The sequence below is a fragment of the Kryptolebias marmoratus genome, linkage group LG15 (assembly GCF_001649575.2).
Source record: "Kryptolebias marmoratus isolate JLee-2015 linkage group LG15, ASM164957v2, whole genome shotgun sequence".
Lineage (NCBI taxonomy): Eukaryota > Metazoa > Chordata > Actinopteri > Cyprinodontiformes > Rivulidae > Kryptolebias > Kryptolebias marmoratus.
The window spans coordinates 17,175,712-17,194,012 of NC_051444.1; the positions used below are offsets into that span (position 1 = coordinate 17,175,712).

General features: G+C 42.3%; 1 protein-coding gene across 2 annotated transcripts in view; it reads right to left on the reverse strand.

Moving 5' to 3' along the window:
• Window positions 1-220: 220 nt before the first annotated feature.
• The window catches only part of LOC108243347 (thrombospondin type-1 domain-containing protein 4), a 35,460-nt gene continuing 17,379 nt past the window's right edge, over window positions 221-18,301 (reverse strand). The window contains exons 7-17 of one of the 2 annotated variants that reach the window (XM_037979843.1): window positions 8,375-8,579; window positions 5,638-5,813; window positions 5,389-5,485; window positions 5,019-5,216; window positions 4,667-4,796; window positions 3,824-4,028; window positions 3,457-3,630; window positions 3,030-3,203; window positions 2,733-2,912; window positions 2,014-2,158; window positions 221-1,830 (exon numbers count right to left, since the gene is read on the reverse strand). In XM_037979843.1, the coding sequence (XP_037835771.1) occupies window positions 1,688-1,830; window positions 2,014-2,158; window positions 2,733-2,912; window positions 3,030-3,203; window positions 3,457-3,630; window positions 3,824-4,028; window positions 4,667-4,796; window positions 5,019-5,216; window positions 5,389-5,485; window positions 5,638-5,813; window positions 8,375-8,579 (1,827 nt within the window). In that variant the 3' untranslated portion in view covers window positions 221-1,687. The remainder of the gene's footprint in view (window positions 1,831-2,013; window positions 2,159-2,732; window positions 2,913-3,029; window positions 3,204-3,456; window positions 3,631-3,823; window positions 4,029-4,666; window positions 4,797-5,018; window positions 5,217-5,388; window positions 5,486-5,637; window positions 5,814-8,374; window positions 8,580-18,301) is intronic. The other variant, XM_017428714.3, reaches the window with a different exon arrangement.

Genomic DNA, 18,301 nt, shown 5'->3' on the forward strand with positions numbered 1-18,301 from the left:
ATCACAATTTTTCCAAGCTGCTGTTTGTTTCGTTCAGTCTACTTTTCTGAACATTATTCCAATGAGACGCTGAAGTCATATTTATGTAGGAATAATGAAAAAAGGCTTCATTTATCAGAAGCTGTAATATCACCTTGAGCCTCAAGACAAGTGACAAAAAAACAACTTCTCGGCATGTGAATAAAATTAGGGCTCACACAAGGAAAAGGCTGATGTTTAGTGCACAAGTTGAGTGTTTATTCCAGTAACACTATACAACACTCCTTAAACAATGAAAACACAGGTTTAAATTGGTCCCAGTCATGTGCTGAATGTGACCAAATATGAACTCTGAAAACTTTTGGAATTAATTTTTTTAATTCCTTTTTTTAACCTTTTGTTGTGGAGGTTTCTTCAGCTGTAAAGTCAAGTCTTTCTGAACTTCAACACAGATATACAGTACATGCAAATTGGAGGTAAGTTTGTACATCTTGGAGCAAATTACTGACAGCTATAAGAGGACAAAACACTGAGCATTCGGGAAGAAGTGAATTAAATGTTTTATGGAGCTGAAAACAAACATATTTTTGGCAGAAAAAAAACAACAGTTTTACAATGAATGTAAACCTCAGGCATACCACAACAAATCAAGAGCTGTAAAACTCTGTTAAAATAGTTAATTATTAAAATGTTATAGGGAGGTTATTGATTATCAGGGATATTTCATATCCTACAGTGTGGGTGGGGGGGTGACAGCTTCTACATTTAGTTTCAACTTTCCTAAATCCATTACAGTTTGCATCTGCTTCTGCCATCCAGTAAGCTGTGGAAAGCCCACGCTCAGTACGGAGCCTGTGATTGGCTTAGAGGCAGAACAGCCAGCGAGAAGCCACCAGTGACCGATAAAGCAGCGTCCACCCTCGGGAGCCAGATACATAAATAAAGAGACGTTTTTTCTTTTCGGTTTCTACAGAGGACAGAGGAGCATTAAAATCAAAACGACTTCTATCATTCTTTCAATCAATCATACATCATATATATACACACATGTATAAATATATTACATGAGCTGCTTCTACACCTCGGAGCTCTGCAGTAAGACAAATGGATGGTTTGCCAAAAAAAAAGGCCCTTATCTGGGCGCAGGAGTTCAAATTTATTTGAGTTTTTTCGTCATCACAGCGTAGTTAGGAGAAGATGTCAATGTGCTGCTGTTTTCAGTTTACAGAGATGTCTTTGGTCAGTAATAGATGTGAAAAAAGTGATTGTTGGTTAGACAGCATCAGGTCAGAAATCTGAGTGCTGTGATGTGAGGAACTTTAGATGTTTGCTCCACGAATGGTGGTTTCTTCTTTACAGAAAGTCCCACAAGAGTCAATCTTGGTATAAAGCAGCTGTAAGTTGCTCCCTTAAAGAGAAGCAAGGTTTTCTGGATCCCCCTCATCCAGCCACAGCGCTGTTTATCCAGCAACTAGATTCATGTCAGCCATAATTCAAAGCTGCTCCCCCCCCCTCCAAACAGCTGCCTCCAAATGAACCAACAAAAATGCTTCGTCTTCAGTTTCCAGCCTTGGCAACATCTATAGGAGTCCATTCTAGGTAAGGTCCTGCCTGTCCTGTTCCCTGGGCTGGTCCAGGGCCAAAAAAAAGGCCTCAGTGGGAGCTCAGTCCGGCCCATCACGGAGCTGAGGGACGCTGGAAGAGAGCGCTAGCTGCGGCCCCGATGGGTGGTCTGTTTGTGGGCCATGCGTGAGCACGAAGCGCAGCAGGTTGTTTTGTAGTAATCGTACACACAGAGGCGAGCCTGGACCACCACGTTGCAGTTAAAGTGCTTGTCCCTGCAGTTTTCATCTGAAACAAAAACAGAGCTCGGCCTTATATCACTTGAGTCAGAACAACAGAAACTGTTGCGATGCTGTGGAACGGGCCGGACCTTACAGCACCGCGTGTTCATACGGATGCTAAAATCATCAGCGCACACTCGGCACTGTGCTCAGTGTGGTATTCCAGACGGCCCAATAAAAGCTGACTGACCTATGTGAGGTACGCAGGGCTCAGGGTTGCAGTCCTCCCTCTCCGCTGGTCTCAGCTGCCCATCGCAGCCTTCACTGGGCTGCATGCTGTCGGACAGACAGCGGACCTCCCGCACGCGGAAACCTCTCTCGCATGTTTTCGAACACTGCAAGAGCACGAACCAGTGACAGGAGTCAGCCTCGGGTTGTAAAGGTCGGCACTGCGGCAACGGCAAACATTTGTACTGTTTTTATGCTGTGGTCGCTCTGAGGAGGTTTCACGGGTCATCTCAATCTCCATGAGTCAAGCTGAGCTTTCCCTGTGAAAATAAGACGGTTCTTTTTTTTTTTTTTGCTGGATTTCTGATTTTAGAGCTGTGATCCAACAGCTACACTGTCATGACTTTTTATGAGGCAAAAGCTAATATTTTACAATATTCTACGCTGCCAGCAGATATCTGGGTAATAAATAACATTTCTTGCCCTGTGAACTCGTCTTTTTTCAAATGCAGATTTGAAAAAACAAATAGCAAGGAACTTAACTGAAAGTGAGCATCAATAGCTTCAAGCCCACACTTCAGGTAATTCTTTATTTACCTGCATGTTAACAAAGTCTGCTCAAAAGCAGCAGTCAGCACACTTATATGCATGTGACTGTTTCAGCATGAGTTCCGGTTTTCTGTTGGGAATGTATTAAACTCCTAAAGACTAAAAGTGGAGAACGTGTCTCGTCTTACTCACAGCACTCCAGTCAGTGTGGTACCACTTGGCTCCACAGGCCTTCAGGTTGCAGCTCTGCTGACTGAGTGGTCGGTTCAAGGACGAGCATTCATACGGCGGCATGGCGGTGACTCCTTCATCGGACTTCATTAAACACACCACTGACCTCTGCTGGCTGCCGGGGCCACACTCTGCAGAGCACTGGATCCCAAAATAAAGGCAAAGAATGACAAACACAAGTCATATAAAAGTTTCTGTTACATTCTAGGTAATAAAGCTCTCCCCAAAACTGGTGGAAACCCTCTGTCATCCTCACACCTGACTCCAGGGACCCGTGAACCATTCAATGCGATTCTCGCAGGGGCCATTGTTGCAGACCTGGGAGTCGGAAGGCCGCTCGCTGCCGCATCCCTCCAGAGGAAGACTGCTGATGTGGTTGGTCAGGCAGAGAACCCCCCTGGTTCGAACGCCCATCCCACATTCCGCAGAGCACTGTGGGACAAAAAGCTGGAAGTCAAACATCCCTTTAAAATAAAAACAAAGAAAAAACTATATTAGTAGTCCACTACACTCTTGAAAATTAAAAAAAAAAAGTTTGGTTTCTGCTTCTTTTTAGCCCTCTACCATTCTTGTTTCCAATTCTAAAACTCTGATGAAGACAGACCTCCATGCCACTGTAATAATAAACAAAATAAAGTTACTGACTCCCAGCGGCTCTCTCTCTCACACACACACAAACACACACCCTGTTTCCCCAGTTTGTGTAGAACCAGCTTTTTGCGCAGGCTCCCATGTCACAGTTTTCTACGTCGACGGGCCGCAGGTTCATGTTGCACTCGTCATCGGAAACAAAGTCGCCCACATTGCTGACACAGCGGACCTCTCTGGACCTCTGACCCAGCCCACATGGCACTGAGCACTGCAAACACACACTGCATGGTTAATACTGCAGACTGTGCTGCCTTTAATCTCAGACACACTGGTGGATGTAAAGGGAAAAATAAATTCTTTTATTGGAACATCAGAGTTAAACATGCATCCCTGTCTCATCAGATTCAGGTGATGCTGAGCAGATATGGAACAGGACAGTGTGGCCGACTGCTGCCACTCACAGCGGTCCACTCGGAGCGGATCTGCCACTCACTGCAGATCTTCAGCTGGCAGGTACTGGCCGTTTCGGGTCGCTCCAGATGTCGGCAGCGGCTCGTGTGGACGTTGAGGGTGCGGTTGGCGTAAACCTGGCGGCACAGGACCTGCCGGTGCTGCATGCCCAGGCCACAGGTGTTGCTGCACTCGGACCACTCTCCAATATCCCAGCTGGTTGGAGGAAAACACGAGGTTAGAAATGTTACAATACTCTTTTTTTGTTTTGTTTTGTTTTTAGGGGGAGGAATTATTTTCTTGTGGGTGTTTTGTTCTTCTGTATGAATGAAAGTTGAAATTACATGCACAGAAATTCTGCAGTTCTACGTAAGTGAGAGCTTATGTTGAACGTAAAGAAATGTAAAATGTATAAACAATAGAAACTGATGGCAACACAATGTCAACTGCAGCCAAGTTTTAAAGCCAAGCCTTATTGAGTAAAACATTTTTTATCCTCTTGCTTCGTGGTTTATTGATTTTTTTTTTCTTTCTTGAACTACTTTTGCTTGGTCCAAACCACATAAGAGCAGAAACATCCCATAGAGGCTGCAGCTGTGGATGTGCTGTGACCCAGACACGAGGCCATCGTAATTTGGCTCGAATAAAAGTCATTAAAATCAAAAGGTTTTGCCATTTTCCTTGCTTCTAAAACACCGATTTCAAGGTCAGAATGGTCACTTATCTCAACTACTGAAAGGTGCCACTCTAGACAAGACAATCAACAGCTTGACTGATCGTTTGGCCCAGAGCTTACAGAAAGAGACGATCGAATAGTGGTCTGGATATGACGTGGTTAAAGTGTGATTTCTCACAATGCCGGGCATGACTGCAGGTTGCAGGCCTCCTCCTGCGGCGTCGGTCGGCTGCTGCTGTCACACAAACTGTCCGACACCTGAACGTGGTTCTGCCGGTGGACGCAGTGAAAGACTAAATATCTGAAACCTGAAAAGCAAATATTGGATTTTAACCACTTCCATAATGGATTCTGGCCAGTCATAAAGCAGCACAAGACGCAAACATTAGTTGTAAAACTTTTTTTTTTGTGTAAATTACACACAAGATGAATAAGAACTGTGTTCTCTTAAAAAGCAAAACTTTAATGCATCTTTGCATCAGTTATAACTGAGTTTAAAGATGATACCAGCAGATACCGCATCCTCTGACCTTTTCCACAGGTGGCGCTGCATTCTGTAGCACCAGCCTGTTTCCAGTTGTAATCTCGCTCACGTCTGGGAGGCTGGACGGCAGGCACCTGGTTGTCAGGGAGATGAGGGGGATGTCGCCCCTCTCCTGCTGAATTTGAGTTCTCCTGTTGTGTGTCGTTGTGCAGGCTGTACTCATTTTGTCCAGTCGTGGCTTTTTCTGAGACACACAGAAACGTAACCCAATAGATTGAAGACACAAATGTGTGAAGAAGCTGAGTATTCCAGAGGAATGATTCCAGGTGATTAGTTGGACATGTGTAGATGCTTTGTTTTAGTAGTGATAAATAATGACCTGATAGTTCTTTTTCCTGTCAATGGGTTTAATTTACCTTCTGATCTGTGGTCTGGCTGCTGAGGCACGACTGGTTTCTCGGAGGGGAGGATGTATTCGTAGTGAATGCCCGGGTTTGGCTGTTGGAAGATCATCTGAGGAAAAGTGGATGAGACTTCTCAAACTACCTCGTGGTTTCTTCCTTTTATTTAAACATTCTTCTCTCCAGCATGTTCCATCTGTTGTCTCAGGTCAAGTATTTTGCAGTATATTAAGAGAGATTTTGGGTTGTTTTCATTAGACTCACATAAACGTCCAGGATTTCATTGGTGGGGCCTTCTGCGAGAAAGGATTCCCCGGCTGTGGTGCTGATCTCATTGGGTCTGCGGTAGGTAAACATGGTCCCTCCACCCTCGTACTTCCCCGGTCGGTCAATGGCCCAGTTTCCATTAATAATGGATCTCCCCGAGCGGCTTCGCAAAGCTGGAAGAGACCGAGGTAATGACCACACAATCACCACCAGAGACACAGAAAATTAAAACAAAAAAAATAAAAAGAAGAACAGCTAATTGAGGGTGGAGAAAAGCTCTCAAAACAACGCCACAATGTCTTTGTGCTGGCAAATCTTTCATGCAAAACGTGCAACAAAATCCGCCAAGATGTTTTCCGCTGATTTTGTGGATTAAATGCAGGAGGCCATTAGAAAAGAATTAAGGACGTAACATTAGACAGGGTGGTAAAAGAGAGTGTTTGGACAACTAAAAGCACTATTAGATATCCACAGGAAGGAACAGAGGCCTATTCAGGAAAAAAAATAAAACATCTAGGACAAAGTGAGGATCTTGTAGGTGAGTTTAGCTCCTATCATGTTCCCATTTGTGAAATGCTGCAACAGGAAGTCTTAGTTTGCATTTTCAGAGGACTTTTGTGTATTTCAGAGCATCTTCTAATGTGAAAGTGATGATGTTCATGATTTACTGCTGGCTACTGTGTTTGAAGACGTGTATATTTTGTAAAAGTGAGGGGAGCGAATGCTGCAGATCTAAATGTGTGCCATATTTTATATTACCTGTGTAAGAAAAATGTTGGTTTAAACGAAAAAAAAAAAGCAGAAATCTTGGCCTCCGTGCAGCTGAACTTTCCAAAAGGCAGCACCTAAATTAATCTGAATCGGTCCTGCTGTTTTTACTATTTTTTAAGAGAGGTAAAATTCCTCCTCCTAATTAGAAAAGAATGATGGGGGTTTGAGGGTGAGATCCTTTAATGAAAGCATGTTTATGCACCTTCCTCATGGGAAATAGCTGTGGGGAGGGGAGATCAGGGCTGTCCCCCCACTTTGGGCTGAGTTGGGACAAGGCTCTAATTAATGTCAGGCATTCCAACAAGTCACTTCAAAACATAACCCACAACTGTGTCCCACTGTTACACCTTTGTAAAAACACCAATTATTCACGTAGACTGTTTCTCAGACACGTCAGTTAATAAAGTAGGGCACACTGCACTGGAGAAATCACGAAACATTAAAACTGCTTTTTGTAGATTTGCCTTTAAATCACACAAATGTAATCAATTTTCCAACCTGGGTGAATGCCCAGCTACTGTATTTTTTTTTTCTTGCTAAACGCTTTTTATAATGATCATTTAACAATCGCTATCATAGCTTTTCAACTAGCTTTCCTGTTACTGTTGTTATGGATTCAATCTACAACACAACAGTGAATGTGGTGAAAGGATACGTTTGTTTCCAGCTGAAAGTAAAACTTTTAGGCAGACTGTAACTACTGCGCAGTAAAATCAGAATGGAAAATAAAAACACTATTTGCAAAGAGACAGCTAAATTAGCTGTTCGAGGACAGGTTTTCCAATCCTTTCAGAGTACAAGTCAAAACTCTGAATCCAGCTGAACTAATTTTTGCAGACAACCTGCATTCCTTAAAGAAACACATAACACCCACTGCCTTGCATGTCAAAGGTTAAAATAAATATCTATTAGAACTCTAAGTGTGTAAAGACTTTCATGCACCACCATGCCAACCTTTAGCTCAGTATCTGTAAAACTGACTGGGTTATAACCATTTTTGTGTTTGCTAAGGCTGATTGGCTGTGGTGTCCATTTTGAATCAGTTTGACTCCAAAAAGTAATCTGTAGTACATGTGCATCCAGTGATTACTTTCTGAGAGTTTCATTAAAATCCCTCGAGTGGTTCAGTGGATATTATGCTAACAGACAGCCAGGGCTGACTCCACCAGGTAATGCTAAAGTTTCAAACAAACTGTCAGAGCTGAAAGTATATGTTGAGGTTGACTCTCAGATACCTCCACACCAAATTTTAGCTTAATATCTGCAGAATTGACAGAGTTCCAGTCCTTTTCGTGTTGGCCAAGGTTGATTACATCCAATGATTACTTTCTGTGTGCGTCATTAAAGCCTGTCTCGTGGTTTAGGAGCTATTTTGCTAACACAACAGACAAATGCATGCATGCACACATTTTTTCCCACATTTCATGACATTGGATGAAAATAAGGAGGAATGTCCAAGTCGCCAGGTGTTCGAGCATTACTGTACTGTTCTCAGATTTTGCCAACTTTCAAGATCTCAACTTTCAATTCGCAATTATTGTACAAACATAGCACTGGCAATACATTGGTTTAAAAATAGAACAATTATATGCAAATTATACTGAAAATCAAGACCAAAAAGTAAAGATTGCTGCAACAAAAGTGGCAACTTCTGGTATTTCTGATTTATAAGTTAAAGAACTTGAGATCAAGGACCCAACACTAAATCTCTCAAACATGGTTAAAATGACCTGCAAACACCAGAAGTTTCTCCACCTGGGACCTCAGACCTGTGTGTTTGACTTTTTGTTTTCACTTTATTACGCTCACGACCTGTTAATGGGATGAAGCACAAAAACAGTTGGGCCAAGTAGGCAGCGTGACACTCATAAAAAAAATAAAAAACATTCAACACAATCTTCAAAAAGTTTCCAAGTCCACAAATCATTCCCACACTCTCACTGCATTCACTTTCACAACCCACCCAGGTAGTTTCTGCTCTTCACCATCTCTGTCACGTTGATCTTCGTGGCTCCCTCTGGGATCTCCACTATCTTGTGGTAGCCAATCTTGGACAAACTGTGTCTGAAGACTCCTGAGACCAGCCTGCAGGTTGAGTTGTCGCCTCCACAAACGCCGCACCTGTCAATCACCTTCCCTGACCCCAGATACTCATCGCAGCCGAGACTCTGCGGAAAAGGGGAGACGAAGGTGAGACACGCTTGAGTGACGAGCAATACACGGTAAAACTGATGAGGACAAAGACACGAACTCATGATGTGTGGAAGTGCGTGAGCTGCTCTAAGGCTTGAAATATAAGATTTACAAAGTTTCACCTGGGAAATTACCACCATAAATCCACAAAAAATCAACAGAAATAAAAGAAAAAATGATTTGCTAACATTCGTGTTACCTTTCCACGAGGCATCGATTTGAAGCAACACCCTTTGAACTACTCCCAAACTTTTCTTCATATTTCTTAAGGGTGTGAGTTTCCTGTCTCACATTAGAGGTAATACATTACAGGAAACCTGGATGTGGTAAAAACAGAACATCAGCCGTCCATAAATTTACTCAGGCCAGCAGAAAAAGAAGCGAACTGTGCAAACAGGTGTCCACAGAGCCAGAACTGGTTGCAGGGAGCTACCATCCAGTGAAATACAGAAACACTGAGGCCATCGCTTATCTGAGAGACGTCCAAAACAAACACTTACTCTTACCTGGCTGCAGCTGACATATTCCTCTTGCTCTGTGTTATATCGCAAACTTCCAACAGAGTTAATTCTTATACGCCAACATTGGTAAAATAACTCATTCAACAGCACAGACTATAATGTCTAGATTTTGAGCTTTCCATGTTCACATGAGGTGGCAAACATAACTCTGAAGTCAAATGACCTAAACAAATTTGCAGGACGTCTACAATAATTCATACGTGTTCTGGTGATCTCAACGGGTTTTGCAGTTCTCAAGCAGCCATAAATCTGCAGCGGACTTACAGCGAGGCAAACGTATGGCAATAAGAGGATAAACAGGTGGAGAAATGTATAGAAAAGGGGTGAAAAGAAAGGGAAAAGATGAGGTGGAGGCAGAGAAGGCGGACTGAGCCAGGTAGGCTGCCTCTCTCCTACCCGTGGCGTTTCATTCTGATCTTCGCCAAAACAAACACGAAGTGCCTCCTTTCACACAGGAAATAGTAAATGATGGAAAAAGGAGAAGAGGGAAAACAAGAGCGATGAAAAAAAAAAAGAGACCGTTAAATAGTTCTGTGGTCAGGTTTGCAGCACAGCTTGGAGCTGGATAAAACCGGAGTCCCAGTCGATGAACATAACACTTTGACACCGATGTGTCAAAGAACTGCTGGATTTTATGATCTCACTTTACGGATCAGCAAATACGAGACAAGAAAGGCTACAGTCTGCTTGTAAAATGACTCATAAAGTAAAACACATTTCAGGTCGTTTTATGTAGCTAGTACAGTATGTCTAATGCTAGAAACAAGGAAAAAAATAAAGACCCAGCATTTTTTGAAGGAATGCATTTCGTCTGTCGCATTTCATGCCAGAGATCATCATCTTGATGAGAAATGACAGCGCTGTGGTGGCCATCTTGAATTAAATCCAAAAGCTATTCCATTGTAGAGGTACGTGTGCCGGCAATGATAACGTTCTGAAAGATTCATTAATACCCATCCAGTGGTTCATGAGATATTTTGTTAACTGACAGACACGCATGCACACACAAAACTTCAGCCACTTTCAGCTATTGTTTAAAATTAGTTTGTGAGATTACAGGAAAGAATATTTCATTTTTGTATGCATCCACAAACACTAAAAATTCCACTACTATAAAACACAGGCAGCAAAGGCCAGGAAAGCAAAAACATTGTCATCATAAAACAGATGCAGGGACTGTGAAAGGTTGTCTTTGACCATTTTGGTGGGAAAATGTCAAAAATCCAAACACATTAAAGCAGAAGTAGAAACAAGGAAGTCAAGTTTTGCTCCAAAATATGAAAGATTATCGTAATATCTTGAGATTAGGCATAAAACAACAAAGGATTTTCATTCCTCTGAGAAGAAAAACAAACAGCCAAGGTCTTTACTCCTACAGTGCAAGAATAATTAGAAAGTTTAGAAACTATTTGATATTTAGCGATCGGAGTAGCTGCATTAATTAAATCACCTACTGAAAGACGGGCTTATCAGCCTGAACGTCCATGCAAATGTACTAACATTACTATTCATCCCTGACTAAGCTCTTAAATAGTCACATTTGCCCTCCAGGCTGTCTACGACAAATCTGACCTGAACTGTGAACCCGTCCAAGTAAGATGTTTCTGGTGTCAGGACAAACGAGCGCAGGCAGCTACAGTTCAATTAAAATGTTAATGGCTCTCCGCAGCAGAGCTCAGACAGCGATGTTAATGTAGACCTTTGGTTTCTTCACTCTGAGACCACATCAGTGTTGTTGTTTTTTTTTTTTCACCCTCTCTTTGTGGGTGGTTTGTGCCATGTGGAAAGAAAAATCACTCTGTTTTCAGTGGAAATAAAACAGGATTTTTTTTTTTTAAATGTCACTAAAGCCCACCTTCATCTGGAACTGGTTACATGCGCCAGGATGGGAGAGTGGTCTCCCAGTCAAGCTGTGAACCCAGAAAACATCATCTTAAAGCAAATCCCGGTGATACTTTCCCACACAATGAAGATGAGTTTTAAAGCCACCGCGCAGCAAACTTCCTGTAACAAACTGAACTCGGACACAGACGAGCCAAAGGAGTAACCGGAGATTACTTCTCCTCAAAAAAACACACAGCAAGACGTTCAGAATTGGAGAGTCATTGTGGAGGGGGTTTCAGTTTCAGTCGCTACAAGTTTGTCCTCAATGCTCCGTAGCCCTGGAGCTTTAATGTTTAAATACTGAAAATGAAAGAGGCAAGAAAACTTGGCATCTAGACCTCTGGCACTCAGCAGTAAGGTAATAAGCTGTCAAATGAACTGTGCATGTCAGGTTTAAGAGCCAAACATTTGTTGTAACGCATAAAATACTGGGATTTCTAAAGAAAACACAGGTGTGGGCTCATATTAGGACATTAAAAAAGACAAATGGCTCTTGCACTTGTGTTTTGCTTTACTTCTTAAAAGAAATCCGTGGGTGTACAGAAGCCAGAAGAGGACACGCTTAGAAATTTATGTTTATGACGTTATCTTGAGATAACAACATCTTGTTTTCTCATGATGTAACGAGCCTGGTTAAATCAAAATAATCTACTCATGATGTCAAGCTAGCCACATCGATCCTCGGCCTCCGTAGTTTGTGTGTTTGACCCAGATTAGTTGTGAAAAAATACAGACCTATCATTCCTCAAAGGAATGCATATCACCCGCCACCTTTCACGACAGAGTTTTAAACAAACAAACGCACATATGCACATACACAGACAAAAACATTAAGCACACCTTTTGCCTTGTAACGTGATCTATTACTGTCATCAAAATTAGCATTGGTTTGGCTAACTTAGCCGTATAATAAATTCCATTATCTTGTATTAAATTTACTACAGCAGCATTAACAGACATCTATAGGTGACTGCGTGACCAATGTGATGCATGGACATAGTGTTATCTGCTTTAGTGACTTTGCAGACTTTGCACTCTGGCCTCATGCCGAGATCATGACATGGTCATGAAAACAACCTCCAGTAGCACACATGTGGTGCCCATCCCAGGGCAGACATATTTTGCCCTAAGAGATCTAGTTAACAACTTAACATGCACAATGCAGTTAAAAACTACAACCAGAGACAGCTTGGTGAGTCGGGGCACCGGTTTCTGTCAAGCATGTTGCTGTGCTCAGCCTGTGTTTCAAGTGCTGAAACAGAACAATCTGCCGCTGACAGACACATCCAGCAGCAGGTGCTCATGGCCGGACCACCGAGACACGTTGCATCCACTGTCCGGATGTGGGCAGCTGGGCTGTCTCTTGAGATTATTCAACTCTGAAAATGAGGCAAACTTATTAAGTATTTAACATCTACTGTATAACATGCAATGAGTCACGTCTAAATATTGCCCTACAGATAAAATCTGGACCCCACCAGTTTCTAACACCCACTCTTGGACCTGACAATAAACTCCCATGTTAGCATGTAGCTGAGCCAAATGCTAAAAAAACAATGAAATGGAGGAGGTCATAAATAAAAGGATGTTTTCTTAGGCTAAAGACGGTTGTAGTGGTTAACCTCCTCTAAGTCTTAATCCCCCAAAATCCACAGTGGGCTCCCACCCGAACCTTAAAACCTGTGTCTTGGCAGCCTCCTACTTTTTTCTTTAAAAACAAAGAAGAAAGGAAAAAAAAAAAACAAAGGATCAAATTGTGAGACATGGAATGCTGGATCATACCAATCGTGTTTTCGCTGTTTTGCTGCATTTTATTGCCTTTAGTTCCTACAAAGTGTTCCCATTTATTGCAGCTGAGGTTTGGGCTCGTTTGTCAGCTTATGGTAAAACTGTGGCAACAAAAGCCGGGATATGATTTGCGCAACTCACGTGTACATAAATGTGCATCCTGGGATAGAAGAAGAGCAGTATTTCAAAACGTATTTATGAGCAGAAGGTTAAAGGGGGGCCATTTGATGCACACATCTGGGATCTCTGCAGCCCTTTGCGTAAGGAGCTTGTAAAGCTTTTTTGGGGGGGGATTGGTCAATGGAGTTATCATAAGCCTAATTTGGCTTCCAGGAGGAGAAAACAAACAATATCAGCCCAACCACAAAGACTTTACAGAGGGAGTGACTTCAAGATGTGACGCTGAGAGTGGAAATGACATTACAGAGGCTTCACCAATCACTTAAAACCAAACAAAGGATGTGATTAAAACAATTACATTTTTAGTTCAACACTTAATTATGAGAGAAACAACTGTCTTCTGTTCACAGGAGATCTGTTCACTCAACAGTCACCACAACTACCAGCATCTGCCTCACACATGCTGGGATGCTGTGAAACTAGCTGGTTTTAATGAGCAGCAGCAGACAACACTGCCTTTACTTCAGTCAGCACAAGACATCTGTGTCTGTGGAAGCGACGCTGCCACCGGGTTAGTGTGACACTCTAATAAAGTCAGTGGAAGTCGTTTACGAGGCCTGATTTACTCTCTTACAAGTGTCACATATACACTGTAGGCTCAAATTTAAAGCAACTGTTTCTTATGTTGAGAGATACAAAACAAATACACGTTAGCACTGATTTTCTAAATCATTCTATAAATTGTAAGGAAAAATGTTTAGCGAGTTAAGATATTTGAGCGATCAGGTCTTGTTGTTGACAGTGATTTCTTTAATATTAGTATTCAAGTTTTTTACTACATGGTGCTAAATCATATATACTGTATTGTCCAAAGGGGACACTGTAGTGTTTTGTATCACATATTGCAATGAATCAAACACATTTAAATTTTTCATTTTTCATTAGCTGACATTGCAGAACAGGCTGAAAAAATGAACTTGCAGCAATCCCCGAAGCTCTGGACTTTAAAGAAATAATCAGCGTGAACCAAAGTCATTACTGAACTCATAGGTCACATTACAATATTTTAAAAACCTTCCCTAACATATCTCACAAAATCACAACAAACAAAGTTGAAACAAACAAACAAAAATATGATTTCTGTATTTATTGTTTGACTGGTCAATACTAAAGCAACTAAAGCACCGGAGGCAACTGAATATCAGGCTGATCATTTTTATTGTTCCTTTTTAGAGCATTAAAGCAGCACTAAAAGACACGGCGTTCATAAAAACTGATCAATAAATCTGACACAAACCTACAAACTTGATTAACAAATTGTGGTGACAAAGCCACAGACTTCTGATGCTGAAGCTTTCAAAAGAAGACAAACTGTAGTCTCATTATGGGTCTACAACTCGGAGGTTTTGACTTCACTAATCGCAACGAACTTAACATGTTTATTCAATTTGCTCTATTTTCCCCCAGATTTCACTTCTGGCTTTGGTATAATGGAAACACTAACGTGACGACCGGCATTGGTCTAAAACCACAAAGAGAACCCAGGTTTGGGTGTTCTGGACTGGAATCACCGAGCTTTCCACTCTCAACAATGGAGTGTTGTTCACAATCAACAGAACGACATGTTAAAACCAAACAACCATCTTACATGAAACACAGACGAGCTGGGGTTATTTACAGGACAAATCAGCAGGCAGGAGCTAAACACTACACAACTACAGCACAGATTAAATGACATTTTGGGCCTTTTTAGGTCTTATTTTTTTTGTAAATGTAGGTCAGCTATACAGTAATCCTGAGAGATACGAGCAGAAGCGTTTGCCTCTTTGTAAGAGAAGCTGACAAGAGTGACAGGACCTTTGGTCCCCGACAGTAAAAGGAGGCCTCATCCACACCACAAACTGCCCCCAAACCGAGCCCAGAGCAAATGCCACAGCATCTTGGTGCTTGTAAAACTCTCCGAAATAGCACTGAGCGCGGTGAATCTTCGGCCATTAAAACGCACCGAGCTTCTCCTGAAGTCAACGCTCTGACTTGGATGGAGAAACAAAATGACAGAACATTCCCCTAGGTGTGTAGTTTAATTCCTACTGAGAACAGGCTGTGCTGTGCTAAATATGTAAATTTGTGCATTAATGCTGATTTTCTGTTCTGTTCTGCTCCAGGGTCACTAAAAACTGTTTTTAGTTAAAGGCTCAGCATTCCTTGAAGAAATGCATATTGCTCAGCCTGCCTTTTTCCCTGGCAAGAGTTTTAAACTAGCATCATCTTTTGTTTAAAAAGGACCAAGTTATAGTTGACTAAATTATGAGTCATTTAACAAATAAGAAGTTAATTTGCTAACATCCAAGCATCTTCCTCTCCTGCATCTTGTGTACTGACTCATTATTTTTTTATATGAATTTGACAGGAGTCTAGTCTAAAGCCACAAAACATCCTCACCAAGCTATTTGCACTTCAGGTTTACATTAAACAACACACTGAACTGGCAACTGGCTAGTTCAGCATCTCTAAAGGAGTCCCAAGTGCATCCTTAAGGCTCCAGCAGAGGCCTGACTCACCGACTCTTCCAGCAGAGGAGAAATATAATCTCGGAAGCAGCCAACAAATGTGCTGTGGAAAAAATAAATGTCTCAGAGAGCGAAGGAGAGCAGCAGTGAAAACAGCAATACTGTAAATACTTCCACTCAGCGGATGGACCACAGGACCACAGGACTTCAGGAACAGTCCAGGTTGTTGAACGACACCATCTAGAGCTGCTTCCAAGCGCAAGACGCTGTTTTGGAAAGAAAACTTACACGGCTTTCACATCCATGCACTCAGACGTCCTCATTAGACCAACTTTCATCACCACGTTAAATAAATGTGGCTAAAACTTCTCCTGTGGCGACACAGATTCATCAGGGAGTCCAAAACAAACTCACACAGAGCGGTCCATCACTTTAAAGGAGCTCTTACAGTCAGAGACCGAGTAGGGTCAAGAACCCCCCCCACACACACACACACTCTTCCCCCAGGTTTCTCCTAGACCCGGCAGAGGTGACCCTACCTGCGAGCGCAGCTTCCCTTGCACACGCACGTGGAGGCAGACGAGCAGCAGGAGAGCCACTTCTGACAGCATTCTCTCGAAGGAGTGCCCAACTATTTGCAAAGTCTGGAGCCTCCTTCTCCCCTCGCCTGCGTAGCTCAGAGGAAGCCAGCAAGAACCCTCTCCTTCCAGAAGTGATCTCTATGAGCTCCTGTTGTAAAATGAACTGGGGGGAGGTGCAGCTGGGGTGTGTGTGGCGGAGTTGAGGGGGGGGACAGAAAATGAATTGGGAGGGAGGAGGAGAAGGCAGGGACTGTGAGACTGACTGAATTGGAATTCAGAGAGGAAGTTTTGGGAGAACGCTCTCTATGTGGCATGAAATAGCGGAAGATTTTTTTTTTTTCAGGAGTCTTCAATAAGAAACGTCGTCAAGCAGAAGTATGCTGAACTAACCGGCAGGTGGACGTGCTGTCTTCAAGGGATCACTATTATAAAACTGCACTCTTAATGCTCGGGACTAAATCTACAACAAAACAGTCCAGAAAAAGTTCCATCAAAATGGAGAAAGACCAGCGTAAATAATATATACATATTGGTTCACAAACAAGTCAAAAATGATAGCAATGATAAGAATGAGAAGGCATTAGCCTCTCTCAGAGTCAGAGCACAGCAACGATGCTAACAGACAAACCAGTGCTGCCATGAAGACCAGCATCATCATACAGTTTTCCTACTGCATCTCCATTGTTTTCACAACGTAAAACCCTGACTCATCAGGACGCACTGAACTACAGAGCACGGTCCCTCAAATCCTCACGGCTCACAGTTGGTTTCCTCATGAGGCAGGCTGTGCACATTAAAGACACTGTGGTTCTTTTTCTGCACAGAGTAATTTCTGCAAGGAGAGACCTAGTATGAGCCCCACTGAGAGATAACTGAAACATTTCCTGCCTTTAAAGTGGCACACAGAGACACCGACAAGCTGCTACACTGTGTTTTATGCACTGAGGGGCGAGTTGTTGGGGAAGACCCTCAGTTACCACCACACTAAATTTTACCTCAGTATCTGTAACATTTGTAGAGTTGAAGCCATTTTTGTGTTTGCAGAGATTAATTAGCTTTGGTGGCCACCTATAATTAGGTAATTGGAGAAGTCAAGTGTAGTTCAACTACTATAACCTATTTCTTGAAAAAAAAAACTGGTAAGAAATAGAATAATTTTAAAAACATTTCTAAAATGTGCTTTTAGTAAGTTATTTGAAGTAAAATGCATCCAGTTTAACAGTGTGTTGAATGATGAAAACCTGTTAGAATATCTGCTGTATAAAATCGTCATCGTGAAACTACTAATTAAACCTGTCAAATAAAACATCTCACAGAGGAGAGTGAAATATTTCCCCGTAAAGTGTTGGCTGGAGGTATGATGTGGCATGAAATGGAAACTCAAATACAGCAAAAATTTGCTCAGCTGCTAACAGTAAAAAACGATTAGTCTGGGGCTGTAAATTTACATGTGCAGTCAGGAGTATCGAATTACCTGAACCTACAGCCAAACGGTTCGCTTTTTATTTCAATGAATCAGTTTTCTCCAACTTTAGCTTATATTCTTGTATAAAGCTGTTTCACAGAGCAAACTGAGACGCAAAGCAAAAAAAAAAAAAAAAAAAAAGAGGAAGAATCTGCACACCTGCAGCTGGCTTGGTTTATGCTGGAACAGAGTCAGCTGAGAAAAAAAACACACTTTAACACACACACACAGAGCTCTCATGTGCAGTATCTCCGGGATGCAAGTGACAACAATCTCCTCTGTCAACTGCAGTTGCAGACATGTAGGAGGAGGAGAACGTCTCATATAAGTTCATCCATCACTGTCGTCTCCATTTTTCTTGATATGCCTCTGATCAGAATAAATCTCATTATGGAGACGCGACTGTATGCCGGGCGAGGCCAGATTAAATCTCCAGGGCCCCTCAGGGTGCTTGTCTCTGTCTACACGTGGGCTGGCCCTGAAGCAGCCTTGGCTCCGGCTGCCCGACTCCCCCTCTGTCTCCAGCCCACACACGCCAGACTACAGCAGGTGTGCTCAGTGTTACCATGAACTGTCAACATCCAGCAGACACACACTTTCACAGTAGTTACAGGCACCCCCCTGCTCGTAGCTTCTCTTACATACCGTATGTTGTCTTTTGTCATGTTGGCTGTACAACAGTGCTACTACGACATCTCAGGTCCATTTGTTTCTTGACAAGCACTTTAATGCCCTTCATGCTTCAGCTAATTTGACCAAATTTACCAAAGGGCAGAAAATCGAAAAAGGAGAAAACGCATCATTTTTTTTGTATGCATGGTATTCATA